Source organism: Rana temporaria, chromosome 9 (assembly GCF_905171775.1).
Source record: "Rana temporaria chromosome 9, aRanTem1.1, whole genome shotgun sequence".
In the NCBI taxonomy this organism is placed as follows: Eukaryota; Metazoa; Chordata; class Amphibia; order Anura; family Ranidae; genus Rana; species Rana temporaria.
In genome coordinates, this window is record NC_053497.1 from 71079419 (window position 1) to 71106887 (window position 27469).

Genomic DNA, 27469 nt, shown 5'->3' on the forward strand with positions numbered 1-27469 from the left:
AGTTAAACCTGTGTCCAGTTTAAACGCAGCTATAAAACTGGCCGATAAAACATTTCACTTATACAGCATGTATTTTAATTCTATTTGCTATAATTCTTTTAGTCTTATTCTTTCTGGCTTCCTTTTGTCCCCAGTTTCACTTTAACAAGAATGAAAGCTGTGCGCCAGTTTGTAAACGTGAATATGACTCGAACATTAAAACTGCTGAGCTTGACTTCATTAAAAAGGGTATCCAGCTTAACTATCAGCATCACTGGTAAGTAGAAGGATCTGTCATCCATTCATACTGCTTTCTTTGTTTAAACTCCTATAAATGTAATTGTTTGCCTTTCAGTTTAGGAGGGAATCAGGAAGTGAAGTGTTGTGGCTTCACTGCCCGGTTCCCTATTGCGCAAGTAGCTCGGCGTCGCTGGTCCCCGCTCTCTCTTGGGAACAGTGCGTTTCCCAGAAGACAGCGGGGGGGGGGGATGTGACGCGAAGGGGTGCGATACCCGGAAATGTGGTGCAAATACCTGTCTTAGACACATATCTGCACCCCCCTGAAAGGTGCCAAATGTGACACCGGAGGGGGAGGGAGGGTTCTAAAAAGCAGAAGTTCCATTTTTGGGTGGAACTCCGCCTGGGTGATCTATATACATTACTTGGATTTTTACCAAACTTTGTAGGAGATTCCTAACTTTTTGTTGCTCTGTAGAAATACAGTGCCTTGCAAAAATATTCCCTGTGCCTGCGTGGGTTTCCTCCGGGTACTCCAGTTTCCTCCCACACTCCAAAGACATGTTGATAGGTTTATTGACTTCTGTCTAAAAAATTGCCCCTAGTATATGAATGTGAGTTGGGGACCTTGGATTGTAAGCTCCTTGAGGGTAGGGACTGATGTGAATGTACAATGTATATGTAAAGCGCTGCATAAATTGACGGCACTATATAAGTACCTAAATAATAATAATTTCTCCTTGCAAACCTGCTCCAGCTCCTTCAAGTTGGATGGTTTGCGCTTGTGAACTGCAATCTTTAAGTTTGACCACAGATTTTCTATTGAATTGAGGTCTGGGCTTTGAGTAGACTATTCCAACACATTTACATGTTTCCCCTTAAACCACTCAAGTGTTGCTTTAGCGGTGTGTTTGGGGTCATTGTCCTGCTGGAAGGTGAACCTCCGTCCTAGGCTCAAATCACACATAGAGTGGTACAGGTTTTGCGCAAGAATATCCCTGTATTTAGCACCATCCATCTTTCCCTCAACTCTGACCAGTTTCCCAGTCCAGACTGCTGAAAAACATCCCCACAGCCTTGCTTGAAAACCTACAAGGCTGCCATTCTTTCCTAATGGCACACTAATGCATCTAAAAACGCAACGCGTTTTGCAGGTGGAGAAATCGGAGGGAAATCGTATGGCGTAAAAGCACCATGCTATTTCCTGGCCACTGTGTTTTTAAAATGCTGCATGCACTTATTTTTTTCTGCCGTAAATGCAGGCATGGCAACCCATTCAAATGAATAAGTGCTGTACCCACATAGATGTGAACCAGGCCTAAACCCGAACTATGAACTTCTCTTTGCGAGAGAAAAAAAAAAAAACAATGTTCAATGGTATATTTATCTGGTCATAAAATGCAAAGTGATCCTGCCACAAATGTTATGAGCTGACAACTTCTGTGCTTTCTGTTTGTGCTACACTGTTACTAATACCATTGTTTCCTGTGACCTCTGTGGTCTACCAAACCCCTTATGATGGGGCTGAGGTGTTTTGTACTCCTATCTTAGGGTGACTATGCTCCTCCATAGATACAGAGTGTAGAATGAGTGTTGTCCCTCTGGGACAGGAAGTGTAAGGCCTAGTACACACGAGAGGATTTATCCGCGGATACGGTCCAGCAGACCGTTTCCGCGGATAAATCCTCTCGAGGATTTCAGCGGATTTGGATCCGATGGAGTGTACTCACCATAGGATCGAAATCCGCGCCGAAATCCCCTCGCGATGACGTGTCGCGATGATGACGCGGCGACGAGCGCGACGCTGTCATATAAGGAATTCCACGCATGCGTCGAATCATTACGACGCATGCGGGGGATCCCTTCGGACGGATTGATTCGGTGAGTCTGTACAGACCAGCGGATCAACCCGTTGGGATGGATTCAAGCGGATAGATTTGAAAGCATGTCTTCAAATTTTTATCCGCTTGAAATCCATCCCAGGGGATAAAAATCTGCGGAAACAGATCCACTGGATTGTACACACCAGGGGATCTATCCGCTGGAGCCGGTCCGCGGATCAATTCCAGTGGATGGATCCTCTCGTGTGTACGGGGCCTAACACTTGCAGGATTATCGAGTGAAAATAAAGGAAAAAAGCCCCCCCAAAAAAGAAGGAAAACTAACCACATCTAATGACTGCAATTGATTAGCTTACAGTCCTCTTTACACCTTGCTTTTGCTTTGCTTAAAAAAATGAAACCCCATGTAGGTTTAGTGTTGCCTTAAAGTGTCTTCAAAGCCTCCATAGAAGTCTATGGCAAAGCTCGCTTGAAGTTCCGCGAAGCCCCCACCAAAGCAAAAGCAAGGTGTAAGGATTGTAAGCTAACCATTTTATATAGTGACAGGAGCTTTAACTGGTGTTCAGAGAGCTTTAACAAAGCCTGTCCAAAGACATGTTTTGAAACAAGTGTAATCTTGCCCTTCTATGTTTTTGTGTGTTATGCATGTTATGGCTAATCTGAATGCTTTTCATATTTCTAGGATCATTGATAATATGCCTGTTACCTGGTGTTATGAAGTGGAGGATGGTCAGAAATACTGCAGTCCAGGGTTCCCTGTTGGGTGTGCAGTCACTGCCGATGGCAGAGTGAAGGATGCCTGTGTGATCAATGTAAGTTTTGATGCCGGTAAATGCTAACAGGATGTTTTAAGATGACATTCACATCCGCTGCTGTGTTACAACGCAGAGGCTGGTATGTGGTGGGATGACAGCAATACCGATCACATGTATTCAATAAACAAACATTGACAGGGACATTGGCTGTTACATAGTTAGTCAGGTTGAAAAAAGACACAAGTCCATCCAGTTCAACCACAAAAAATAAACAAACAAAATAAAAAACACAGTACAATCCCATACACCCAACTTCATACCCACAGTTGATCCAGAGGAAGGCAAAAAACCCCAGCAGAGCATGATCCAATTTGCTACAGCAGGGGAAACAAATTCCTTCCTGATCCCCCGAGAGGCAATCGGATTTACCCTGGATCAACTTTACCTACAAATCTTAGTACTCGGTTATTTTATGTACATTTAGGAAAGTATCCAGGCCTTTCTTAAAGCAATCTACTGAGCTGGCCAGAACCACCTCTGGAGGGAGTCTGTTCCACATTTTCACAGCTCTTACTGTGAAGAAACCTTTCCGTATTTGGAGGTGAAATCTCTTTTCCTCTAGACGTAAAGAGTGCCCTCTTGTCCTCAGTGTTGACCGTAAAGTGAATAACTCAACACCAAGTCCACTGTATGGACCTCTTATATATTTGTACATGTTGATCATATCCCCCCTAATTCTCAAGAGTGAATAAATTCAGTTCCTCTAATCTTTCCTCATAGCTGAGCTCCTCCATGCCTCTTATCAGTTTGGTTGCCCTTCTCTGCACTTTCTCCAGTTCTCCGATATCCTTTTTGAGAACTGGTGCCCAAAACTGAACTGCATATTCCAGATGAGGTCTTACTAATGATTTGTACAGGGGCAAAATTATATCTCTGTCTCTGGAGTCCATACCTCTCTTAATACAAGAAAGGACTTTGCTCGCTTTGGAAACTGCAGCTTGGCATTGCATGTTATTATTGAGCTTCTGATCTACCTGTTGCTGAGTGAGAAGCGGTGGATTGCCTTACACTGCACCGCACTAGAAAAAAAGTGCTTCTCTCTCATTGCTATGGGGGCACCAAGCAGGGGGGAGGAGCTCAGACTTGAGATGGGGAGGATCGGGGCTGCTTTGTGCAAAACCATTACACAGAGCAGATAATTATAACATGCTTTTTTTCCTTTTTAGTATTGCTTTATCACACATTGATGAGATTTACCTTAGTTTAAGGCTGAACTCCAGCTTTACCTTCAGCAAGTCAAGTAGCACTCGCCTCATATCCTTGTTTGTGGAAATCCCAGCATCATCTAGCTTCTTCCTTCCCAACTTTGTCCCTGGCCTGTCCCTTTGCTTAATTGGATTTCACTTTTTTTAGTCACGGAGCGTCAGCATCACATGTCGGTTTTACCACAGCTTCCTGTTTCCTGGATCCTCTCCCTCCCATCAGCCTTGATCTGCCTGCATTGCATGGAGAAGTATGAAGACCTAAGATAAAGTATGGAATGAAAAGGTTGAGTGTAAAGCCTCATACACACGGTCAGACTTTTTGACAACAAACTTCAAAATAAGCAAGTTTTCCAAAAAACCCGACCGTGTGTATCTGACAAAGGTTCGCTCTGCAAACGGACAAACTTTTCGGCAACAAAAGTCTTACGGTGCAAAGTCCTATCGTGTGTACAGAAATCCATCGGACTTTAGTCCAAAGTACAAACGCGCATGCCCAGAACTAATTTTAAAATCAACCAACAATAGCAGAAGTTGACCAAAGGGTGGCGGTAAAGAGCAGAAAAATCACGTGATTCTGGAAAAGTTTGCAGAAAAATTCCTGCCGTGTGTATGTTATGGGTGTTCCCGGCCAACACCCTTCAAACAAAAATCCACTGAAAGTTTGTTTGAAGTCCTACCGTGTGTATGAGGCTTAAAAATTGCATTAGTATGATGATGAGGGAAGAAAGAAGAACCCATGTGTTGCAAATCGGCTGACTTCAGTTTTAAAACTCGCACTTAACTCCTGTATACGGTCTAAACTTTTGACATATACATAAACTCTAAATCATGCGGTTAAGTGTTGATTAAAAAGTAATTGAATGTAGTTTTAAAACGACCAATGCAAGTATGAATTGGCATCAGTCTTGTCGGTCCACTGTACAGCAGACCTTAGACTAGGAAAGGCAAAAGCTGCACATGGAGTTAAGCGATTATGTTACAGAATTCATGTGCTAACAAAGGACTGTAGGAGAGAGAAAAGTGATGAGGAGATGATCTCTTCAGACTGCCACTTCCCCATTACGCTTACACAAGCAGGGGACAGGGAGAAGACCTCATTGGGTTGCTTACTAGGCATGAGCTTCGAGTTCGAGTCAAACTCATGTTCGACTCGAACATTGCCTGTTCGGCGAACAACGAACAATTTGGGTTGTTCGTGGCAAATTCGAAAAGCCGTGGAACACCCTGTTAAAGTCTATAGGAGAAATCTAAAGTGCTAATTTTAAAGGCTAATATGCAAGTTATTGTCCTAAAAAGTGTTTGGGGATGTGGGTCCTGCCCCAGGGGACATGTATCAATGCAAAAAAAGTTTTAAAAACTGAAGTTTTTTTCGGAACAGTGAATTTTAATAATGCTTAAAGTGAAACAATAAAAGTGAAATATTCCTTTAAATTTCGTACCGGGGGGGGGGGGGGGGGGTGTAAAGTATGCCTGTGAAATAGCGCATGTTTCCTGTACTTAGAACTGTCTCTGCACACATCACTCGTGGCTATAATGAATTGTCGGCTCCCGGCAATTCAGAGAGAATTCATTCATAAAAGAAAAAAGTGTGGGGGTCCCCCCAAATTCAATTACCAGGCCCTTCAGGTCTGGTATGGATATTAAGGGGAACCCCCGCCATCAATTCAGGTCTGGTATGGATATTAAGGGGAACCCCCGCCATCAATTCAGGTCTGGTGTGGATTTTAAGGGGAACTCCACCCCAAATTAAAAAAAAAAAATTCCCCCCAAAAATCCACACCAGACCCCTTATCCGAGCACGCAACCTGGCCGGCTGCAGAAAAGAGGGGGGGATGAGAGCGCCCCCCCTCCTGAACCGTGCACCCCCCTTTATGCTGCTGCTGGGAAGAAGCTGGATGCATTGCTTGAAAGTAGGGGTCTGAAGAAGTACCAGAGGAGGGCTGGAGCTCTCCTGCAGCTGCAGGAGAGGTGCGAGGCCCACATGAAATGGCCTGGAGGGCCTATATGTCATATAGGGTTGTTTTTATTTCTCACTTGTGATACACATCTTATAAGATGTCAATCAAAGAAAAATGGAAATCGTATAACTCTGTTTTATCTTACAAGAATATTTTTTGTCTTTTCCTACAACATTTTATAATCTTTTCACTTTGATACAAAACTGTCTTAACATGTGCCTTACATGTTTATTCTCTTATGTGCCTTACATGTTTATTCTCTTATTTGCTTCAATAAAAATGTATAAAAAAGAAATAAATAAATTGCAATGATCGCCATTATATTCTCTAGAATCGCTGCAAAATATATATATATATATTTGGAGGTTCTTTACTTGTAAACAAAGTGGTTATTAGTCAAACATGTATCAAAGTGTTCCTTACGTGTAATTCTTAAATGAATGACAACCTAATTTCTTGACAGTACTGTGATATTATTATTATCATACATTAGATTAGCACTTCTGATATTGGGTGAAAATATACTAGATTCTAGAATTCCCCTTTAATTTTGCAACAATAGCGATTGGTAAAACCTGTTATGTTACAGGTTAATTATGTTGATTTAACGCTCTGTGTACGTGTCATTTCAGAACGAGTTTAACAAGAAAGACACCTTTTACCTCTTCAATCATGTTGATATAACAATCACATATCACAGTGGTAGAGACGAAAACTGGGATGGAGCAAGGCTTGTTGCAGCAAGGCTTGAGCCAAAAAGGTGATTCTTCTCCTGTGTCTTACTATTCAGACTGCTTTGTATTCAGTAAACAAAATACATGTACATTTGTATTATGGTTGGTTGGTTTAACCATTTAACTGGTACTGCCCAAAGTGTGTATATAAGTCATCAGTTTTAACTGATTAATGCAGACTCACACCTGCGGCAGCCGCTGTCAGCTTGGTTCCTTATTACAGTGATCAGCTTTCATGTACAAGTGATCTCAGCGGCTGTAGAGCGGGACTGAGAATGCTTGACGTGTTTGTTATCTATCTATCCACGCATAGTTTTATATTTTACCAAACTGTGAGGAACTATATTGTGTTTATGTGCACTAAAATTAATTTTATGGGAAATTGAATATTAAGAAGAAAAAAAAAACAAGGTTTGACAAACATTACTGATCCATACAATATGTTTTTTCCACACACTAAAACGTCGGCCAATCAAATATGTCATGACACTTTCACCCCCCTTCCTGCTCAGGCCAATTTTCAGCTTTCAGTGCTGCCACACTTTGAATGACAATTGCACGGTCATGCAACACTGTACCCAAACAACATTTTTATAGTTTTTTGAGATCAAGATTTCTTGTGGTGGTATTTAAAGTGGCAGTACAGCTTGCTTGGTCATTTTTACTTACAGGTAAGCCTATAATAAGGCTTACCTGTAAGTAAAATGAATATCTCCTAAACTTGCACCGTTTAAAAGATATTCACCCTGCATTCAACCTGTGACCTCACCGACGATGCATACTAGCATACATAGGCGTGCGCACAGTGTGTGCCCAGGCACACCCTAATCACCCTATACAGCATGGAATTACCCTATACAGCACAGATTCCCTCTACTGCCCTGGCTCCCCCTCCCTCCCCCGCAGCGCTGCCGGCATACCTCCTCTCTCATGGGCTGCAACTGTGGGCACACACAAGGGGGATGTTTTAGGATGAGTGGGGGAAGGGGACAGTAAATATTTGTATTGAATATAAACCAATATAAATAAGTGTAACGCTAATCCAAAACATGTACCAGTGACATTTAAAAATGTATTCATTTAGCAATGCGAGTTGCAGAAACCTAAATGTCCAGTGACAAAATAGTGTAAAGTCCTCCTAGCAATCCACCACAAATAAAGGGCAAAACTGGAAAGTTGATCTCTTCAATCCCTGAGTCACCTCCACATCGCCACAGTGGCCTAACTGCAGGCTTACCAGAATGGAATGACCCCCTGAATAAGAGTGGTCATGTGTATGTCAAAAAAACAATAAAAATTGTTTTAAAAAAAAAAAAAGAATAAGAGTGGTCAAAAGCACTTGTGGCAATATAGAACCTGGCAGCTCCTACTCCTATACCCCACAGAGGCTCACATCTGATCCAGGGGCCAAATACAGGTGTTTGCTGTGTAATCGTTCAGGCTAGAAATTAATACACCAAAGTAATTCCACATGCTTATTAATTATGTCCATCTTTAATGGCCACATTGATGTTTTTCAGGATTTTCAATGCCCTTCTGTAGACATGGCAGGCTGGGGATCTCCCTCACTCCTTTCTTGCTAGATCTCAGGCTCTCGCTCTTTCAGCGATTTTTCTGTGCATGAAAGTAAATTGCTTGATTTTGTTTTTTTAGGATCTCCTTGCTATGAAATACATTTAATTTTACTTGTGATTTTATTTAAAATTGTATTTGTATATGAGTAAATGGAGAACTCTGCACTATGGTAATGTAAAATATATTAAGGAAGCTGCTCCCCTAAAGTGGTGTGAAAACAACTTTAGCAATGTGGGGAGTGTATAGTAATAAGGGGGTGCTAATAGTAAGTGATAAATACATTCCAAATTCTAGCGTGAGACAATATGTTAACTATAAGGTCAACAATACAATAGTGATTTAAAGTGCAAGTGCTTATATGATAACAACATCAAAAAATAGGTGCAAACAGGTCCAAACAATGCAGCAATGGTCACTAAATGATAAGCAATTGGTAAGTCCATGCATCAAATGGTTAACTTGAGAGTAGACACCATCACCACGGAACAGATATCAAACTGACGTCAACTGGTGAAACGTAGAGGTAAGTACCTACTTACCAGACCAACATGACCCTTGTTTTAAAAAAAAGGATCAGGTGGAGCTTTAGTACGGTTGGTGACCTAAGGTCTGTACTGGTACCTGGATGGGACTGACCAGGAATGGACTCCAAAAGAAGAAATTGGCATGGATAAAATGAAGAAAAACGGGCCATAGTGAAGTCCGCAATTTATTGTAAAACAGATTAAAAACAAAAGCCAAATGGCCGCTTACTTGTGCAAGTCTTGAGACCTTAGCACTAAGGAATCAAGTGTGTTACAGCTAGATGTGACGTGGAGCACCGGCTGCACTGTGTCTCACTCTCGTGGGTAGGTGTAGCGTGCGTTGCACCGCCCCCTCTGTGCCAAATTCAGAAGTAGCTGAACATGTCCAGGAACGCCTTGACGTTAAGGATGATCCAAACACCCCCCTGTTCGGTTCGCATCAGAACTTGCGAACACACCAAATGTTCGTGTGAACTTTAGAACCCTGTTAAAGTCTATGGGACTCGAACATTTGAAATCTAAAGTGTTAATTTTAAAGGCTAATATGCAAGTTATTGTCCTAAAAAGTGTTTGGGGACCTGGGTCCTGTCCCAGGAAACATGTATCAATGCAAAAAAAAGTTTTAAAAACGGCTGTTTTTTCAGGAGCAGTGAATTTAACAATGCTAAAAGTGAAACAATAAAAGTGTAATATTACTTTAAATTTCATACCTGGGGGGGTGTAAAGTCAGCATGTGAAAAAGCGCATGTTTCCCGTACATAGAACTGTCCCTGCACAAAGTGTCATTTCTGAAAGAAAAAAAGGCATTTAAAACCGGCTTTGCGGCTCTAATGAATTGTCGGCTCTGGCAATTACAGAGATGATTCACTCATAAAAAATAAAAATAAAAAAGCTGGGGGTTCCCCCAAATTCCATTTCCAGACCCTTCAGGTCTGATATGGATATTAAGGGGAACCCCGCCGTCAATTTAAAAAACCAGACCCTTATCCGAGCACGTTAACCTGGCTGGCCGCAGAAAAGAGGGGGGGACAGAGTGCGGCCCCCCCCTCTCCTGAACCGCACCAGGCCACATGCCCTCAACATGGGGAGGATGTCCCCATGTTGATGGGGACAAGGGCCTCATCCCCACAACCCTTGCCCGGTGGTTGTGGGGGTCTGCGGGCGGGGGGCTTATCAGAATCTGGAAGACCCCTTTAACAAAGGGGACCCCCAGATCCTGGCCCCCCCTTATGTGAATTGGTAATGGGGTACACTGTACCTCTACCATTTCACGAAGGAAGTGTAAATAGTTAAAAAAAAAACACACAGACACCGTAGAAAAAAATCCTTTATTAATAAAAAAAAAAAAATGTGAATCCACTCTCGGCCTGGCCCCCCGCTCCAACGTTGTCTTCTATCCAGCGACGGGTGATCAGCGGTCCGGTCCAGCGATGAGAAGATCCATCCGTCCAGAGCGCAGCAGGCAAGCTCCTCTCTCCGCTGGACACAGCCCAGCGGAATGACGCGCTGGAGCTGTGACATTTCTTATATAGGGGAAGCAGCCACCCGTCACGTGACCCCGCCCCCTCTGACGCACCCTCGTACGTCACTGGGAAAGACCGGGCTTTCCCAGTGACGTACGAGGGTGCGTCGGAGGGGTGTTTTCGAATTTGCCGCAAACACCCCTAATTGTTCGTTGTTCGCCGAACAGGCAATGTTCGAGGCGAACATGAGTTCGACTCGAACTCGAAGCTCATGCCTACTTGACGTACGTTTCAACTGTTGATGTCGTCAGGAAGCTTGAAACAGACCTAAATTTGCAATCTTACTTTTGAAATTTTGATGGCTTTCACCATGTTATGAATGTATTGCAAGCCTTGGATCAAATGAACCTGTAGTACTTCACACAGTGCTCTTTATACAGTCACTGGGAATAAAGAGATTCCCATTTTGTCATTCAAATGGGTAGGCAGCATTGCCAATTGGCTAATTTTTGTTCTTTTTATTTTTTAGCTATAAACACACAAATGTAAATGACTTAAAATGTGAGGGTCCCCCAATGGAGATACCCAAAGACTTATCTAACCATCTGGATGTTATATACACATATTCAGTGACTTTTCAAGTAAGTATTTGTAAGCTATAAGCTATCCTGTGTGGAACGTTGCCATATCTTAATGTACTGAATTAAAAGTATTCTTTTGTGTTTTTTTTAAATATTTCATATCTTTATCACTAAACAGATTTTATTTGTTCTAGTCCTGTAAAGACCAAATATTGCATATGTATTTTTCTTATACCACAACGCTGTGTACGTTCTGGGCACTGTGAAGTCTCTTCTGAACAGCTGCTGCACTAAAACTAGCCTAGGGTGTCCATGCCCATGCCTCACTGTGCCCATGACTAGACTGACGTTTAACATGGGAGTCTATGGAAGGGGTGCCCGGCTTTGAAAAATCGGTGCTCCCCACTTGTAGGTCCCCCAAACAACAAACGTTGCACACTTGTAGAGGAGAAATGGGGCTGCATGTGTGCCAAGGTCCGGGTTGAGGGGACCTATGACTGGCCGGTACCGGGTCCAGGGTTGCCATCTTTCAGTAAATTTACAAACAGTTTGTAAAATCCATAATTGTTGCATCTGGTAATGAATGTCAGTTACGGACATGTAGGCTACATGTCCGTAATGGACAATCAAGGACAGATGCAAAAAGTACAGATTTTACAAACTGTTCATAAATTTAATGAAAGTTGGCAACCCTGACCGGGTCCCCAAATTCACTGGAGAAATTACCGTTTAACATTTGAGTCTATGGAAGGGGTGCCCGGGTTTGAAACATCGGTGCTCCCCGGCCGTAGGTTCCCCGGACAACAAACTCAGCATATTTGTAGAGAAAGAGTGGGGCTACATGTGTGCAAAGCTTGGGGTCCAGGGGACCTAAGGTCGGCCGGTACCGGGTCCCCAAAATCCGGGAGATCAGGCACAAAAAGGTGACTCGAGTATAAGCCAAGCTTCAGTTTGCTAGTGTATCTAAATCTGCTAGTTACTAGTACATCTAACACTCCCCTCCCCCCCCCCCAGACTGACAGTGCTGTTGTCTAAAGGTGCCCCTGTGCTCCTTTATCCACTCTAATACAGGAGATGTTTTACTGACCAGATCACCAGGTAAGTACAGAGGGAATAAAGCCTAAAAATAGTAAAGTACTGCATCCACCACATCCTAATGATTGGTAAGCTGCAATATATTACGTTTTGTTTTACTTTAAGATTGGTTATCCATAAATGTACATTTAGGCCCCTTTCACACTGGGGGGGGGGGGGGGGCGGCGGTAAAGCGCCGCTATTTTCACCGCCAATTTCGCTGCACTATTCGGCCAATAGCGGGCCGGTTTTACCCCCGCTAGCGGCAGAGAAAGGGTTAAAAACCACCACAAAGCACCTCTGCAGAGGCGCATTGCAGGCGGTATAGCCACGGTGTCCCATTGATTTCAATGGGCAGGAGCAGTGGAGCAACGGTGGGGGAAGGGGGTGACCCAATTGAGTGGCAGTCTGTATATGTTCAAAAACCCATTACTGGCTTCTAGATTAAACTGGCAGGCCTTTGAATTCTAAATCATCCTAGTAGGGCACTCGGGAACACAGAATATACAGAAAATCTTTTGTTTTTGCTTGCGTGTAACTTGCTGCTCACCGTAGCTCTGTGTATGTATGTATGTATGTATGTATGTATGTATGTATGTAGGATAACATTTTTATGTCCTGAAAGCTGATGCTTCAAGTGCTGAAGTTCTTATTTGTCTGCTGTGCCACTCGAAAAATCATCTTACCTTTGCATTTTAATATACAAGATCTTCTTCATCTTTTAGGAAAATAATTCCAATAAATGGGCATCTCGTTGGGATTACATTCTGGAGTCCATGCCACACACAAATATTCAGTGGTTCAGGTAAGACTTGGGGAAGTTCCCATGGATTGTATTTAAAGCGGAATGTCACCCAAAAGGGAAAGTTATGCTTTTTCTCCTCTTCTCCTCTATCACATTTGGAATGTTTTTCTTTTTTGGGGGGGAGCGGTGCCTGATTTTGACAGTCAGACTGTTGCTGCGATCTGGGTGGAAGTTCCCCTCTTTCCCCCACAAGCCTTTTGGGACACATCACAGGTCCCAGGAGACTGCGGGACCAATCGTGGGGCACAGCACGGCTCGCTCATTTGCAGTGGACAGCTGGCTGTGAAGCTGCAAGGAGTCAGTTGGCTGCCCACAGTAAGACCCCTTTTACACTGGAGCGGTTTGCAGGCACTATTGCGCTAAAAATAGCGCCTGCAAACCGACCCTAAACGGCTGCTGCTGTTTCTCCAGTGTAAAAGCCAGAGGGCTTTCACACTGGAGCGGTGCGCTAGCAGGACGGTAAAAAAAAGTCCTGCTAGTCGCATCTTTGGAGCGATGTGTATACCGCTCCTTCACCGATCCCGCCCATTGAAATCAATGGGACAGTGCGGCTATACCGCCAGCAATGCGCTCTGCAAAGCGGTTTTAACCCTTTCTCAGCCGCTAGCGAGGGGGTAAAACCGCCGCCAGTGGCCGAATAGCGCCGCAAAATTAGCGGTAAAGCGCCGCTAAAAATGGCAGCGCTTTACCGCCACCGCACCTCCCGCCCCAGTGTGAAAGGGGCCTTAAGATGCCGGTGCTTGCTTCCAAATGCCGACAAAGAGCTGGTTCAGGTGAGGACTTCGCTGGAGTCTGGGACACGCAAGTGTGTGTTTTTATTATTTTTATTGACATTTTTTAAAGTTGGCAGCTACAGTATTTTGTAGCTGCTGACTTTAAACATTTTTGTTTACAGGCTGAGGCTCCTCTTTTTAAAGAATAACTCTTGCGATCAATGTACATTTGCAGGGATTTAAAAAACTTTGTTGCAGATACAGTAGGTGAACCCGATTTTGTGTCAATCTCGCTCTCTTTCTCGGCGAGATTGAGCACCTACGAGCCCCATCGCGGGAGCCAGCGCCGAGCTGGCTTGCCGCGATGGAGACAGAGCCGTCATAGAAGCGACGGGAGATCCGACTTGGATTCCCGCCAATTCTACACGTGTGCGGCGTTTGTTATGAATCCTGAGGGGGAAGTCCCCGCCGGATTTTAAATAAAAATCCGGCATGGGTCCCCCCTCAGGAGCATACCGGGCCCTTAGGTCTGTTATGGGTTGTAAGGAGAGCCCCCCTACGCCGAAAAAACGGCGTAGGGGGTCCCCCCCTACAATCCATACCAGACCCGTATCCAAAGCACGCTACCCGGCCAGCCAGGAAGGGAGTGGGGACGAGCGAGCGCCCCCCCCCTCCTGAGCCGTACCAGGCTGCATGCCCTCAACATGGGGGGGGTTGGGTGCTCTGGGGCAGGGGGGCGCACTGCGGCCCCCCCACCTCAGAGCACCCTGTCCCCATGTTGATGAGGACAGGGCCCCTTCCCGACAACCCTGGCCGTTGGTTGTCGGGGTATGCGGGCGGGAGGCTTATCGGAATCTGGGAGCCCCCTTTAATAAGGGGGCCCCCAGATACCGGCCCCCCACCCTAAGTGAATGAGTATGGGGTACATCGTACCCCTACCCATTCACCTGCAAGAAAAGTGGTAAAAACACAAATAAACCACACAGTGTATTAAAATATTTTATTTTTCTGCTCCGGAGGCCGCCCCCTGTCTTCTTTATTAGCTCTTTTACCAGGGGGAGCTTCTTCTTTGACGTCTTCGGGTGGGTGGGGGCCGCCGTCTGGTTCTCTTCCACCGCCGGGGGGGGGTGGCTTTTAAAAAAGCCCCCACCCCCCCGGCGGGTTTCCTCCGGCGTCTTCGGCGGGGCTCTTCTTCTTCCGCTATCCCGACGGGTCTTCTCCGCTATCCGGGGGGTCTCGCCGCTCTCCGCTGTTGACTCGGCGCACCCCGGTTCTTCGTCTCGCAGTCCGGTCCCTTCTTCCGTGCTGTACGTCTTCTTCCGCGCTGTGACGTCATGTTCTTCACTTTTCTTCTTCTCCCGATGTTGACACGCCGGTCCTCCTCGCTGAAATGACGGATGCGCGCCTTGCATCGGACCTATATAGGCCTCACAGTCCCATCATGCTCTGTACCTACCCATGTGATACCTACCCACGTGGGTAGGTATCACATGGGTAGGTACAGAGCATGATGGGACTGTGAGGCCTATATAGGTCCGATGCAAGGCGCGCATCCGTCATTTCAGCGAGGAGGACCGGCGTGTCAACATCGGGAGAAGAAGAAAAGTGAAGAACATGACGTCACAGCGCGGAAGAAGACGTACAGCACGGAAGAAGGGACCGGACTGCGAGACGAAGAACCGGGGTGCGCCGAGTCAACAGCGGAGAGCGGCGAGACCCCCCGGATAGCGGAGAAGACCCGTCGGGATAGCGGAAGAAGAAGAGCCCCGCCGAAGACGCCGGAGGAAACCCGCCGGGGGGGTGGGGGCTTTTTTAAAAGCCGCCCCCCCCCGGCGGTGGAAGAGAACCAGACGGCGGCCCCCACCCACCCGAAGACGTCAAAGAAGAAGCTCCCCCTGGTAAAAGAGCTAATAAAGAAGACAGGGGGCGGCCTCCGGAGCAGAAAAATAAAATATTTTAATACACTGTGTGGTTTATTTGTGTTTTTACCACTTTTCTTGCAGGTGAATGGGTAGGGGTACGATGTACCCCATACTCATTCACTTAGGGTGGGGGGCCGGTATCTGGGGGCCCCCTTATTAAAGGGGGCTCCCAGATTCCGATAAGCCTCCCGCCCGCATACCCCGACAACCAACGGCCAGGGTTGTCGGGAAGGGGCCCTGTCCTCATCAACATGGGGACAGGGTGCTCTGAGGTGGGGGGGGCGCAGTGCGCCCCCCTGCCCCAGAGCACCCAACCCCCCCCATGTTGAGGGCATGCAGCCTGGTACGGCTCAGGAGGGGGGGGGGCGCTCGCTCGTCCCCACTCCCTTCCTGGCTGGCCGGGTAGCGTGCTTTGGATATGGGTCTGGTATGGATTGTAGGGGGACCCCCTACGCCGTTTTTTCGGCGTAGGGGGGCTCTCCTTACAACCCATAACAGACCTAAGGGCCCGGTATGCTCCTGAGGGGGGACCCATGCCGGATTTTTATTTAAAATCCGGCGGGGACTTCCCCCTCAGGATTCATAACAAACGCCGCACACGTGTAGAATTGGCGGGAATCCAAGTCGGATCTCCCGTCGCTTCTATGACGCGCTTGCTGGGATGTGCTGTCACTATTCCAGTGAGTGCGAGATCTCGGCACCATGTCGCCGAGTATCAGCGCGACGCTGTCGTGCTAAAAGCACAATATCACAAACACCTACTGTAACTACATGTTTCTACTGAAGAAAAGCTGGCTGTTCTATGTCTTTTGGATACTGATTCTGAATTGGAGGGGCTTTTTCAATATTGATCAGCTGATGCATTTGCAGTGCTTTAATGAGGAAAGTTGCTGTGTCGGCATCCTACAGTGAGGGAAAAAAAGTATTTGAGCCCCTGCTGATTTTGTATGTTTGTCCACTGACAACAATTTGGCAAGTAGATGTATAGGAAGTTGTTTCTCCTGTTTATGATGATATCCTTTTTATATTTTTAATCATTTGTTGTGTATAATCAAGGTCTTTTGGTTACTGGTATTGTTGACCTTACTGTATGCTTTGTTTTTCAGTATAATGAACTCCCTGGTAATTGTCCTCTTCCTTTCTGGGATGGTAGCTATGATCATGCTTCGTACACTTCACAAGGACATAGCCAGATACAACCAGATAGATTCTTCTGTGAGTATTCCACACAAGGCTTTACTTTGAAGCATGGAAACCAAATGCATTTTCATTTTGGGTTAATGCCTTCAATATAAGGGTTAATCATACTTTTGCATCTTGGCAGTGTGTATTTGTTTTAAACTCATACTAGTATGTGCAGATTCAATAGCTTTGTACGCATTCAAGTTTGTTTTTAGCTAGCGTTTTGATTGTTTTTTATTTTTTTTTATTTTATTTTTTTATTATTCATTTTATTTTTTTTCGTAGCAATTTGTGTAGTTGCATATGTGATGTACCCTGTAAAACGTTTTTTTACTTTCCTTCCACTGCGAAAGTGACATGCAGAAAATGCACTAGAATTCAGCAGGAAGAGTTTTTCTAAAGACAAATAGGTAGATTCACGTAGGGGCGCCTAACTTTAGGGCGGCCTAGCCTAGTCTTTTTAGGCTACACCGCCGTAAATTAGTTAGGCTAGTGGTGATTCTCAAACCACTTACCTGCTAATTTTCGGCGGCGTAGCCTAAAACGAGCGGGCGTAAGCGCGCCTAATTCAAATGACTTGGAGGGGGGCGTGTTGTATGGGAATGAGGCTTGACCTCACGTTTGACGTTTTTTGACACTGCGCATGTGCCGGGCGACTACATTTCCCAGTGCGCATTGCGGCTAAGTAGGCCATACGGGCCTATTGATTTTGACGCGTACGTAAAGGACGTAAATCCCGATTAGCGGACAACTTGCGCAAACGACGTAAAAAATTCGAACCTCGCGGCGGGAACGACGCCCATACTTAACATTGTTATTCCACCTCATAGGTGGAATAACTTTAGGCGGTCTATCGCTTACGGAAACGACGTTAATCGACTGCGGCGGGCTCGCGTTCATTCGGGAATCGTCGTAAAAGCTCATTTACATAATCTACACCGGCCGCAATGGAAGCGGCACCTAGCGGTAAGCCAAAACATTGCAATCTAAGATAGGACGGCGCAAGCCGTCCTATCTTAGATATGTTTAAGTGTATCTCTGTTAGAGAATACACTTAAACATAGGTTGGCTTAGATTCACTCACACCAGGCATTTTTTACTTTTTTTGTTTTTTTGTTAGACCTTTTGTTGAAATTCCACAAGTAACATTTCATTAAAGGGGTTGTAAAGGTAAACAATTGTTTCCCTAAATGGCTTCCTTTACCTTAGTGCAGTCCTCCTTCACTTACCTCATCCTTCCATTTTTGCTTTTAAATGTCCTTATTTCTTCTGAGAAATCCTCATTTCCTGTTCTGTCTGTAACTACACACTATAATGCAAGGCTTTCTCCCTGGTGTGGAGTGTCGTGCTCGCCCCCTCCCTTGGACTACAGGAGAGTCAGGACACCCACTTACAGCTCCTTTCTCTATCTGCAACGTAGAGAGCGTCCTGACTCTCCTGCTCGCCCCCTCAAGGGAGGGGGTGAGCACGATACTCCACACCAGGGAGAAAGCCTTGCATTACTGTGTGGAGTTAGACAAAAGAACAGGAAGTGAGGATTTCTCAGAAGAAGTAAGGACATTTAAAAGCAAAATCACAGGATGTAAGTGAAGGAGGACTGCACCAAGGTAAAGGAAGCTATTTAGGGATTTATTTTTTATTTTTTACCTTTTACAACCCCTTTAAGTTCTAGTCACAAAATGGTGCTGGAAGACAGTGCTTTTTGACACAACCTGCTGCAATGAAAAAATAAATAAATACTGCATGCAGCACTGTTTTTAGAGCACACCACCACAATGTGGGGCTTTTGTCTTTGGACGGCACTGGGCAATGTTGACTAGCTCATGCCAATTCAAATTCAATGGAATTGTAGGTGTAGACAAGATGGAATGTTTCTTGGCCGAGTAGACATTACACAGAGATTTACGGTTTTATGTTTTTATTTTTCCCCCCAGGAAGATGCACAAGAGGAATTTGGTTGGAAACTAGTACACGGTGATATATTCAGACCTCCCAAGAAAGGAATGCTACTTTCTATATTTCTGGGACAAGGAACACAAATATTTATTATGACATTCATTACACTGTGTAAGTACATATGTAGTGTTTGACTTGTCTTTTATTCACTTTAGTAGCATGAAACACCAGCACTATGTTTTCTGAGCGCAAAAGATGAATGCCCCATTTCTACATGATATTTGTGTAAATGTTTTAATCATATGAAATCTTACATACAAAGTCTATATTTTCAGTAAAAAGTACAATAACATTTTTCTTAAAGTGTTTGTAAACCCTTACAGACCCCTTTAACCTACAGGTAAGTCTAGATTAAGGCTTACCTGTAGGTGCAACAAATATCTCCTAAACCTCCACGTTTTAGGAGATATTTGCAAAAGAAAGGCACCGATGCGCCGTAGACAGCGGCACGCAGGCGCACTGAGCGTGTCAATGCTAACGGCGATCATGCCATTAGTGGCGTCACCCACGCGCATGTGTGGGATTGACGTCATCGCGGCTCCAGCCAGTCACATCCCCGGAGCCGCGATATGCGAAAGTGACTCGTGGAGAGATGCAGCAGACGGAGAGCATCGAGCACCGATGCGGGGGCTTCAATCTCGGGTAAGTACTTCATAATGAGCTAGTATGCTATGCATGCTAGCTCATTATGCCTTTCTCTAGCAGGGTGTTTAAAAAAAAAAAAGAGGGTTTACTTCCTCTTTGCACACAAATGCAATGTAATCTCCCCATTTCTTCTCGCTTAACCACACATTTTAAAGGTTAGGTGGACCTTTTAAACAAATAATAATAAAGTGCATTTTTTTATTTTTATATTTACAGGAGCCTGCAAAGCATTGCATCTGTGATCAGTGGATTGCGTGTGCAATGGAGGCTTCTGCAGACACTTCCTTCAGCTTTCTGCTTGTAACTCTGTATGGGCTTTCTGTTTTAAGAGCAGGAGCAAGTGTCAAAAGACTAAGAGCACCAATTACATTACTTTTAGTTCAATGGGAACTACAAGTCCATCTGCCACAGTGAGTGACAGATGGGAGTTGTAGTTTATTCATTTACAGATCACTTTCCTATTTAAATGTGACCGTGGCTGCAGAGCAGAGAAACCCTCTGTCACATGGGGTAGGCGGAGAGCTCGGGGGGTGGGGTGCTTAGGAACATGTTACTTGTTGCACCTTAAATGTGGGTGTAACATGTACCTAAAGGTGAACCTTGGCATTTAAGTACATAGTGGCATAAAGGGGATTAAATCACTATTTTTACTTGGTTCAGGAACTGGGCATATTTTTTTAGGAAACTGAATTTTTGATTCTCCTTACATAATGTGTATAATCTAACTTTGGGATTTTGTTCTCTTCTCTTAAGTCTTGGCATGCCTTGGATTCTTATCACCTGCTAACCGAGGAGCACTGATGACATGCGCAGTTGTATTGTGGGTCTTGCTGGGAACTCCAGCTGGCTATGTATCTGCTCGGATGTACAAGAGTAAGTAATGTTTTGGATGTGATAGTAAAGCTAGTTAGCTTTTGTGACATTTGTTTTCATGAGTTTGTGTTCTCCTATATAGCGAGCATGTAACCCCTGAATGAAGTAGCAGCTGCCTACTGAATTGATGTTGTAGTAAGGACTGCATTCACCCATTTTCTGGTAATACTAAAAACTTTGATTAATAATACTGCAGCTAGAATATTTATCGTCCTAATTTTATCCATGATAAAATTGCCAGAAAAGATTTCCTGGTGTATTGAACTGCATTGATGCATCACACTGTCTTTTATGTGTGGCAACCATTTTAAAGCTTCCCAGGGGATGGAATATGGTTTGATCAATAACCCCTGGGCACAGTACCAGCATAGTTATAAGGTAATCGTGCGTGGCCCCTGCACAGTCACAGCACTTCTGTGGTGCAGCAAGTCTTTGGACACTTGTTGCTTGAGGATGATTTGCCACTTGGATTTCTCTGCTCGGCAAACACTCCTCATCTGCTCCCAAATGAGGTTATAAGCCTACTGATTTTGAGCAGGCTATGGCATCATACTGGCAGAGAAGTGGGGGAAGGATGATGGGGTGAGCTCCCAAATCCCTCTATCAGAGAGGGGAAGACCCCCTATACAACTCTCCTTGCAAGGGCTTCCCTAAGGGTCAGGTTAGCTCTGAATCCTTGTAATCTGGTATTTCCACTTTTGCAGTGGCACAATCATTCAGTTGTATCTAAGGAGGAATTTTCTACAGCTAGTCTTATTTGCAAGACAAACTTTACAGGGTTCTCACTGGGTTGGAACGCCTGGTTTGCAAGGTTGGGTGCTCTTTTTCTCCTTTTTTGCAGGGGTGGAGGCGGTAGGCTGAGGTGTCATTGAATCAACCCCAGGGTAAGGCCAACTAGGAGGAGAGCAGCCTTCACTAAATTGCAAACTGCGGTCCAGGTCTGGACTCACTGACACCCCAGTACCGGACCATCTTTCGGCCGGATCCCCAGCTGAGCTGCAGTAATTGATTGCTGGGACCGCCACCGTCCTAGCAACCAATGATGTCACATGTGTGCCCTACTTCCTGCAGCACACTTCATTGTACATTTTCCATATTTTGATAGACTTGCACAAACATGAGATTCGTACTTGGGCTGGAAGAATATTTTAGCGTCTTCAGGCCAATACTTGCACCTTCAAACCTCCCATCTGCCCCAAATGCCGGGGTTTTACATAAGTGGTACAATGTAGGAATGCAGGCTTCTTTCACACACTGACGCTCTTCTCTGCTGGTGGACCTACACTGTCAACGATGTCAGGGAGGTGGGTTGGCTGTAGACAGGCCGTGCTTTTGTAATTAACAGCCTAATGAGCTTTCATTCATGGCTTATGGCAGCGTTTCAGGTGTAAGTGGAAAATATTGCAAAAGGAATTTCTTATTTCAGTGCTTCATGTGTATGTAGCAATAAGCAAACAAGTTTACACTAAATTGCTTCACGTTACTCCAATTTGTTTTTTCTCAGCTTTTGGAGGCGAGCGATGGAAATCCAATGTGCTACTGACTGCCCTATTGTGTCCAGGGTAAGTTCTGTGTGTTGTTAACCTGTAGTGATACAAATGTTCTTTCGGAGTAGATGTGATGTGGTAAAATGTAGACAATTTGCTTATAATGGTGTCGTAGGGTAATTTTAAGCAGAATGCCAGGCAAATGGCTAAACACACAAATTAAATGCATTTAATGGAGCTGTTACTTCACCAAGGAATTTTGTATTTCTGTCTATCCAATCGTGAGAATTACACAGTCCTGTGTAGTAGTAGTAGTAGTAGTAGTAGTAGTAGTAGTAGTAGTAGTAGTAGTAGTAGTAATTTTTTTTTTCACTGCAAAGCTGACGTTCTATAGCTTAGTTATATGACTTGCCTGTAATGAAGTATGTCCCACAATGTGCAGACTGCTGGATTCTGTAGAAATCTTCTTTTCAGGGGTGTCCTGACCTGTTCCTACAACTGAATTTTTGGGGTCTCTGGGATCAGCTGTGCTAAAGATGATCTGCCAGACACACCTCTCCTTCATAAAGTTCTTTCACCAATTACACTGCATGTAACTGTGATCAGATTTGCCCCTCTTGTCAGATTGTGTTATAAGCTGTGTGATTAATACATTGTTTTACTGGCCTATCCCCGTTGGATAAGCTTACATATTATAATCTGAACATCGACCACTTCATCAAAGCTATTTCAAATGAAGACCTACCTAAACTTTGCAACCAATGTTTATCCAGCCAGACAGGCCAATGAACTGTTGGTATCTCAGGAGATTGTACAGTCAGCTTGTAAGTTGTGTGATACTGCATGCACTCTTGACACTCCATTGAAGTCATCTTGAGGTCTGACCCTTCAAGTGTCATATTCTTCCTGTGAAGGAAATTCGGAAATTCCAAATGCAAAAATTCAAAGTTTCCCTTCCCATGAACTACTGCCAGTTATTCTATAATGTGAACAGATCAGTACAGAGCTTAGACCAAGTCAGATAATCTAATTGTTGCCAGCATTGCCGCAGCCAGAAAAACCAAAACGCACAATGTTATATTTCTGACATCACAATACAGTGACCATATTCAGTGCAAACTGTGACACACATGTAGCCCCACTCTTCCTCTACAATTGTGCAAAGTTTGTTGTCTGGGGCACCGATTTTTCATTTTCGGGCACCCCTTCCATAGACTCCCATGTTAAACATCAGTCTAGTCGCTGACACCCGCAATCACATAGGGACCAATGTATGTCCCTTTTTCATCCGCAAACGGATGGATGAAAAAGCGGACATACGGTCCGCACGTCTGAAAGGGCCCTTAAGTTGAAGGAAGCTTGAACAAGGCTTTTAGCCTGGGTTATGTTGGTGCCATGGACATTAAAGCAAGTATTTTACCACTGGGACCACAAAGACCTAAACTGACTTCTGTTTTATGTAGCACAAAGTACATACAAGTTTATGTAGACTAGTAGCGGTAGTACTAAAGTAGAACTCAAGTAAGTTATTTGAAAAAAAAGAAAATTTGTGGTTTACATTTTTTTGCTTTTTGCTCCAGCATCTAGTCACTGACTTAAAAGAGAAGTGCCAGTTGAAAAAAAAAATACCTAGATGGCTGCAGCATCAATTGGATGCTCCAGCTGTCATCCGCCACCTCTATACAGAGAAGGGAGCAATCGGTGACAGCTGGTCACTCTCGGGTCCTCTTTGAGCACAGAGCGATAACTGTCTGTGCTCTGCCCCTCCAGTGCTCACTGGAGTGCCATGCTGTGAAGGGGGACAAAGCGGCTGGCTCGAGCACTCAGTGGTGGGCTGAAAGGCTAAACCAGCTGCTGGTCAGGTATCTGGGTCCCTGCAGAGCCTGGACTTGCACTGTGACATCAGCCAACAGCGAGTTTTAGCCCCCCGTCGGTTGAATCTGGGTCACAGGAGCGAGGTACTCCTATGACCCACTGAAGATGCAGGGCCAAATGAGCTTTGGCCATACTTTTGCTTAAAAAAATTCCTAATCACTCAGGCGGGGGAAGTCCATCTTTATTTTTTTATTTTTTTTTCCCCTTTATTTAAAAATTCATGATTGGTGGCAGCTTGTAATGTAAAAGGATTTTTTTACTTCTACCATGCATAGGAAGTTTATCTTTCCTAGTATGATCATATAAGGATTGTATTTTTGATTGAGTTATTGCTTTTCTTACATTTTATTTTAAGCAGTCATAACTTTTGATTTATATTGAAGAGCATTTTATGTAACAAAACTTTGATTTAAAGCTTTAGGCGTTTGTTACCCCAACACTTCATATTCCTGCTGTACCATGTACTTGTATGAAAACGTATCCTGATCTGTTTGTATTGCTTCCTTTATGTGAAATCCCTGGTGTCCCTCTGCTTTCCTATTAAAATTGACCACACTAAGCAGGAGACACATCATGGTCAGTTCTCTAGCTGTGCTGGGAACTTGGCTTGCTCTTCTCCAATGATCAGATTTGTCCTGACACACTCCCTTTGCACAGCCATTCACTGGGAAGCTCCGTGCACTGCCGCTTCTCCCCCCCCCCCCCCCCCCCCCCCCCCCCCCCCCCCCCCCCCCCCCCCCCCCCCAGCTCTTATGCAGCTCAGAACAGGGAATAGAGGGAATGTGATCACCTATAAAAATGGTATTTATAATGTTTTTTTTTTGTTTGTTTGTTTTTTTAATCTACGGTATACACAAATGTTTTTGCCTTTCATTTCTATTTTAAACTGAATGGGTTGTTTTACAAAGTAATCATTTACAATCACTTTAATATAAAGACTATGCATGGACATCTATTTACTATATTTGACCACCAGGGGGCTACTTAGCAAAAGCTACTAGTATGTCTATGTAATATAGTGGGTGTTATCTATATAAAGAGCGCTTTTAGTATTTGTCAAATGTGTTCCTTTGTTGGATAGAGAACTTTAGCTTTAATTTTTTCTTTTTTTTCCACAGAATTATTTTTGCTGATTTCTTCATTATGAATGTAATTTTATGGGTTAAAGGATCTTCAGCTGCTATCCCCTTTGGGACACTTGTGGCTATCCTGGCAATGTGGTTTGGAATTTCTGTTCCCCTGACATTCCTAGGAGCATACTTCGGATTTAAAGAAAGAGTAAGTACCAGAAGAGAATAAACCTATTTTTCTAAATCTAAAAACAAATGTAATCAAATACATTTTATAAATTATAATATAAAGTCTTGCGAGCGACTGAAACACAATCTGAGTAATATATGCAAGCAGCAAGTAACACACTCCCAATAAAATGTGCAAATAAACGCAAAACAAATAATGCTGCACTAGTGATGATGTATCCAACCACTTAGTGTATCAATTCTTCTGTGCAAATATGAGTGCCAACATAATAACATGTGAATATACAATAATATAATACATTCATGTGTGTTTCTTTTTGTGATAATATAAATCCTGTGCTCGAGTGCAATCAAATATTTAGGATGAAAATGTCTGTAAAAAGTTGCACTGTTTGGCGCTCTTTTTCTTTCAGACCCCTTTCACACTGAAGGCGCTATTCAGGCATTTTAGCTCTAAAAATAGCACCTGAAAAGCGCCTCTCATGCCTCCCCACTGGGGCGGTGCGCTTGCAATGCCGCTATTGCAGAGTTCGACAATCCCTGAGCGCCAGGTCGCAATTGCGACTAGAATTAGCGACTTGGGGCAGCATTTAAAAATATATTCAGTTCCTCTAATCTTTCCTCATAGCTGAGCTACTCCATGCCTCTCATCAGTTTGGTTGCCCATCTCTGCAATTTCTCCAGTTCCCCCATATCCTTTTTGAGAACTGATGCACAAAGCTGAACACATATTCCATGCAGTCTTACTAATGATTTGTACAGGGTCTCTCTCTCTCTCTCTCGATTGGTTTGTGCAAAAGTTATAGCATCTACAAAGTAGGGGATATATTTATGGCATTTTTTTTTTTTCTACTTGTTATGGCGGTGATCAGTGATTTTTAGCAGAACTGCGACATTGCTGCGGGCCTGACACTTTTTTGGGAACCAGTGACATTATTACAGTGATCACTGCCAAAAATGATGTATAAATGATACTGACAGGGAATGGGTTAACATCAGGGGCGATCAAAGGGTTAAGTTTATTCCCTAATTGTGCTTTCTTACTGTAGGGGGGTGGGCTCACTGCATGAACACTTTGATCCGTGTTCCTGATTAGCAGAAACACTAGATCAGTGTCCTTGCCTGACAGCGCAGCAGTCTGCTTGTTTACATTGGCAGACCGCCATTCTGTGTCTGTGGGGAGCGATCGTGGGTGGCCGGCGGACGTCGCGTCCGCTGGGCCCACTGATTGGCTGCCCCTGTGGCCAATCGGTGTGCTATCATGGCTTCGGTGGCACATGCGCGCCCCCCAGTGGCCATTGACAAAATTACATACAGGTACGTGATGTTTGCTCAATAGAGCTGCCTTGCTGCAGTATATGTATATCAGGCGGTCCGGAACAGGTTAGAGTCCCACAATTATATTAGAGTGGAACTACACTTCATCTGAGCCCCACAAGCCAAAAATGCTATTTTATTCATTTTAATAATCAAAGCAAGCTCCCCACCCATGTCTCCATGCTTTATTTTGTTGAGAAATCATGATTTATATAGTATTTATTTGCTGGAATCCATCTGCCCTTAGCTCAAGCATGCAAGCAGAAGGGTGTACTAAGCTGAGAAAACCCCTACTGAAGACTCCTGGGATGTATGAAATCATTTGTTTAGGCCTGGAAACCAGGAATTAACTTAAACTTTCCTACCTATTTACTAAGGCTAGCAGCATAAGGATTAATAGTCCAGGTTGATTAAGAGAGTGAAGTTCCACTTAAAGCCCTTTGTGAATCTCCATGTGTTAGTCATACATGGTATGTACACAAGGTGGCATCGTTCTCCCTCTCATCAATGCATTTTTCTCTCTCTCTACTAACGCAATCATTTTCCATTGTCGGCAACAAATACAAAGTCACTGGAGCATCTGGTGCCTTCTACATTTAATTATTAGCAAAGGGATATTTATGAAGTTGAAGTAGATACAATTACAGGTAAAATGACGATTGAAAATAAATTGTGTACCTCATTACTCTGGTTATTTGAGGCAGTACTGTCAAAAATCTGGAAAACAAACAAATGTAATATTCTACTTCTACTTTTATTTTAGGTGAAGGTGTAAAGTTCTACTTGCCTCCCGAAATGAATCATTATGTTTTCCTGTCAGTTCCCTCACCTGCCATTCTTCCTTCCCTTTAGTATCTTATGTGGTAGTAAAAATGTGTATTGGCTTTTATTAAACTGAGGACAGGGCAATATGCGCAGTAAGAAGAGCTACCTTAGGAACATGATGGTGACAGATCTTTACACTGTGCATAAGTTTAGACTTCCCTCTGCAGCCTCGATGTGCCCTGATCCCTATACCCTGATCTACCCAATGTGACTTTTGATGGCTGTCTAGAAATTGTGATATTTTTAAGCTTCTCTTGTACATTTTTTTTTTTTTTTACCCTTTGCTGTTTCTTACATTTTCTTGCTTTTATAGGCTATTGAACATCCGGTCCGTACAAATCAAATACCGCGTCAGATTCCCTGCCAGTCCTTCTTCACAAAACCAGTTCCTGGCATCGTTATGGGTGGTATTCTGCCTTTTGGGTGCATTTTTATCCAGCTGTTTTTCATTCTCAACAGCATTTGGTAAGTTATTCCCCATCTGGCAGTACTTTTTATTTCTTCAGTGGCAACAATTAATGTAATTCTGTACATTGGGAAGAAATGTATTATTATACTACAGGATTTATATAGCGCCAACAGTTTGCGCAGCGATTTTACAACATCTGGGAAGACAGTACAATT

The 27469-nt window shown here is 44.0% G+C and overlaps 1 protein-coding gene across 1 annotated transcript in view; it reads left to right on the forward strand.

Annotated features, from left to right (window-relative positions):
• The window catches only part of LOC120913648 (transmembrane 9 superfamily member 2-like), a 62754-nt gene that overhangs the window by 18236 nt on the left and 17049 nt on the right, over positions 1 to 27469 (forward strand). The window contains exons 4-14 of the mRNA XM_040323762.1: positions 135 to 256; positions 2740 to 2869; positions 6668 to 6795; positions 10861 to 10972; positions 12712 to 12791; positions 16533 to 16641; positions 18543 to 18675; positions 19963 to 20082; positions 21587 to 21644; positions 24563 to 24722; positions 27159 to 27310. Of these exons, the coding sequence (XP_040179696.1) occupies positions 135 to 256; positions 2740 to 2869; positions 6668 to 6795; positions 10861 to 10972; positions 12712 to 12791; positions 16533 to 16641; positions 18543 to 18675; positions 19963 to 20082; positions 21587 to 21644; positions 24563 to 24722; positions 27159 to 27310 (1304 nt within the window). The remainder of the gene's footprint in view (positions 1 to 134; positions 257 to 2739; positions 2870 to 6667; positions 6796 to 10860; positions 10973 to 12711; positions 12792 to 16532; positions 16642 to 18542; positions 18676 to 19962; positions 20083 to 21586; positions 21645 to 24562; positions 24723 to 27158; positions 27311 to 27469) is intronic.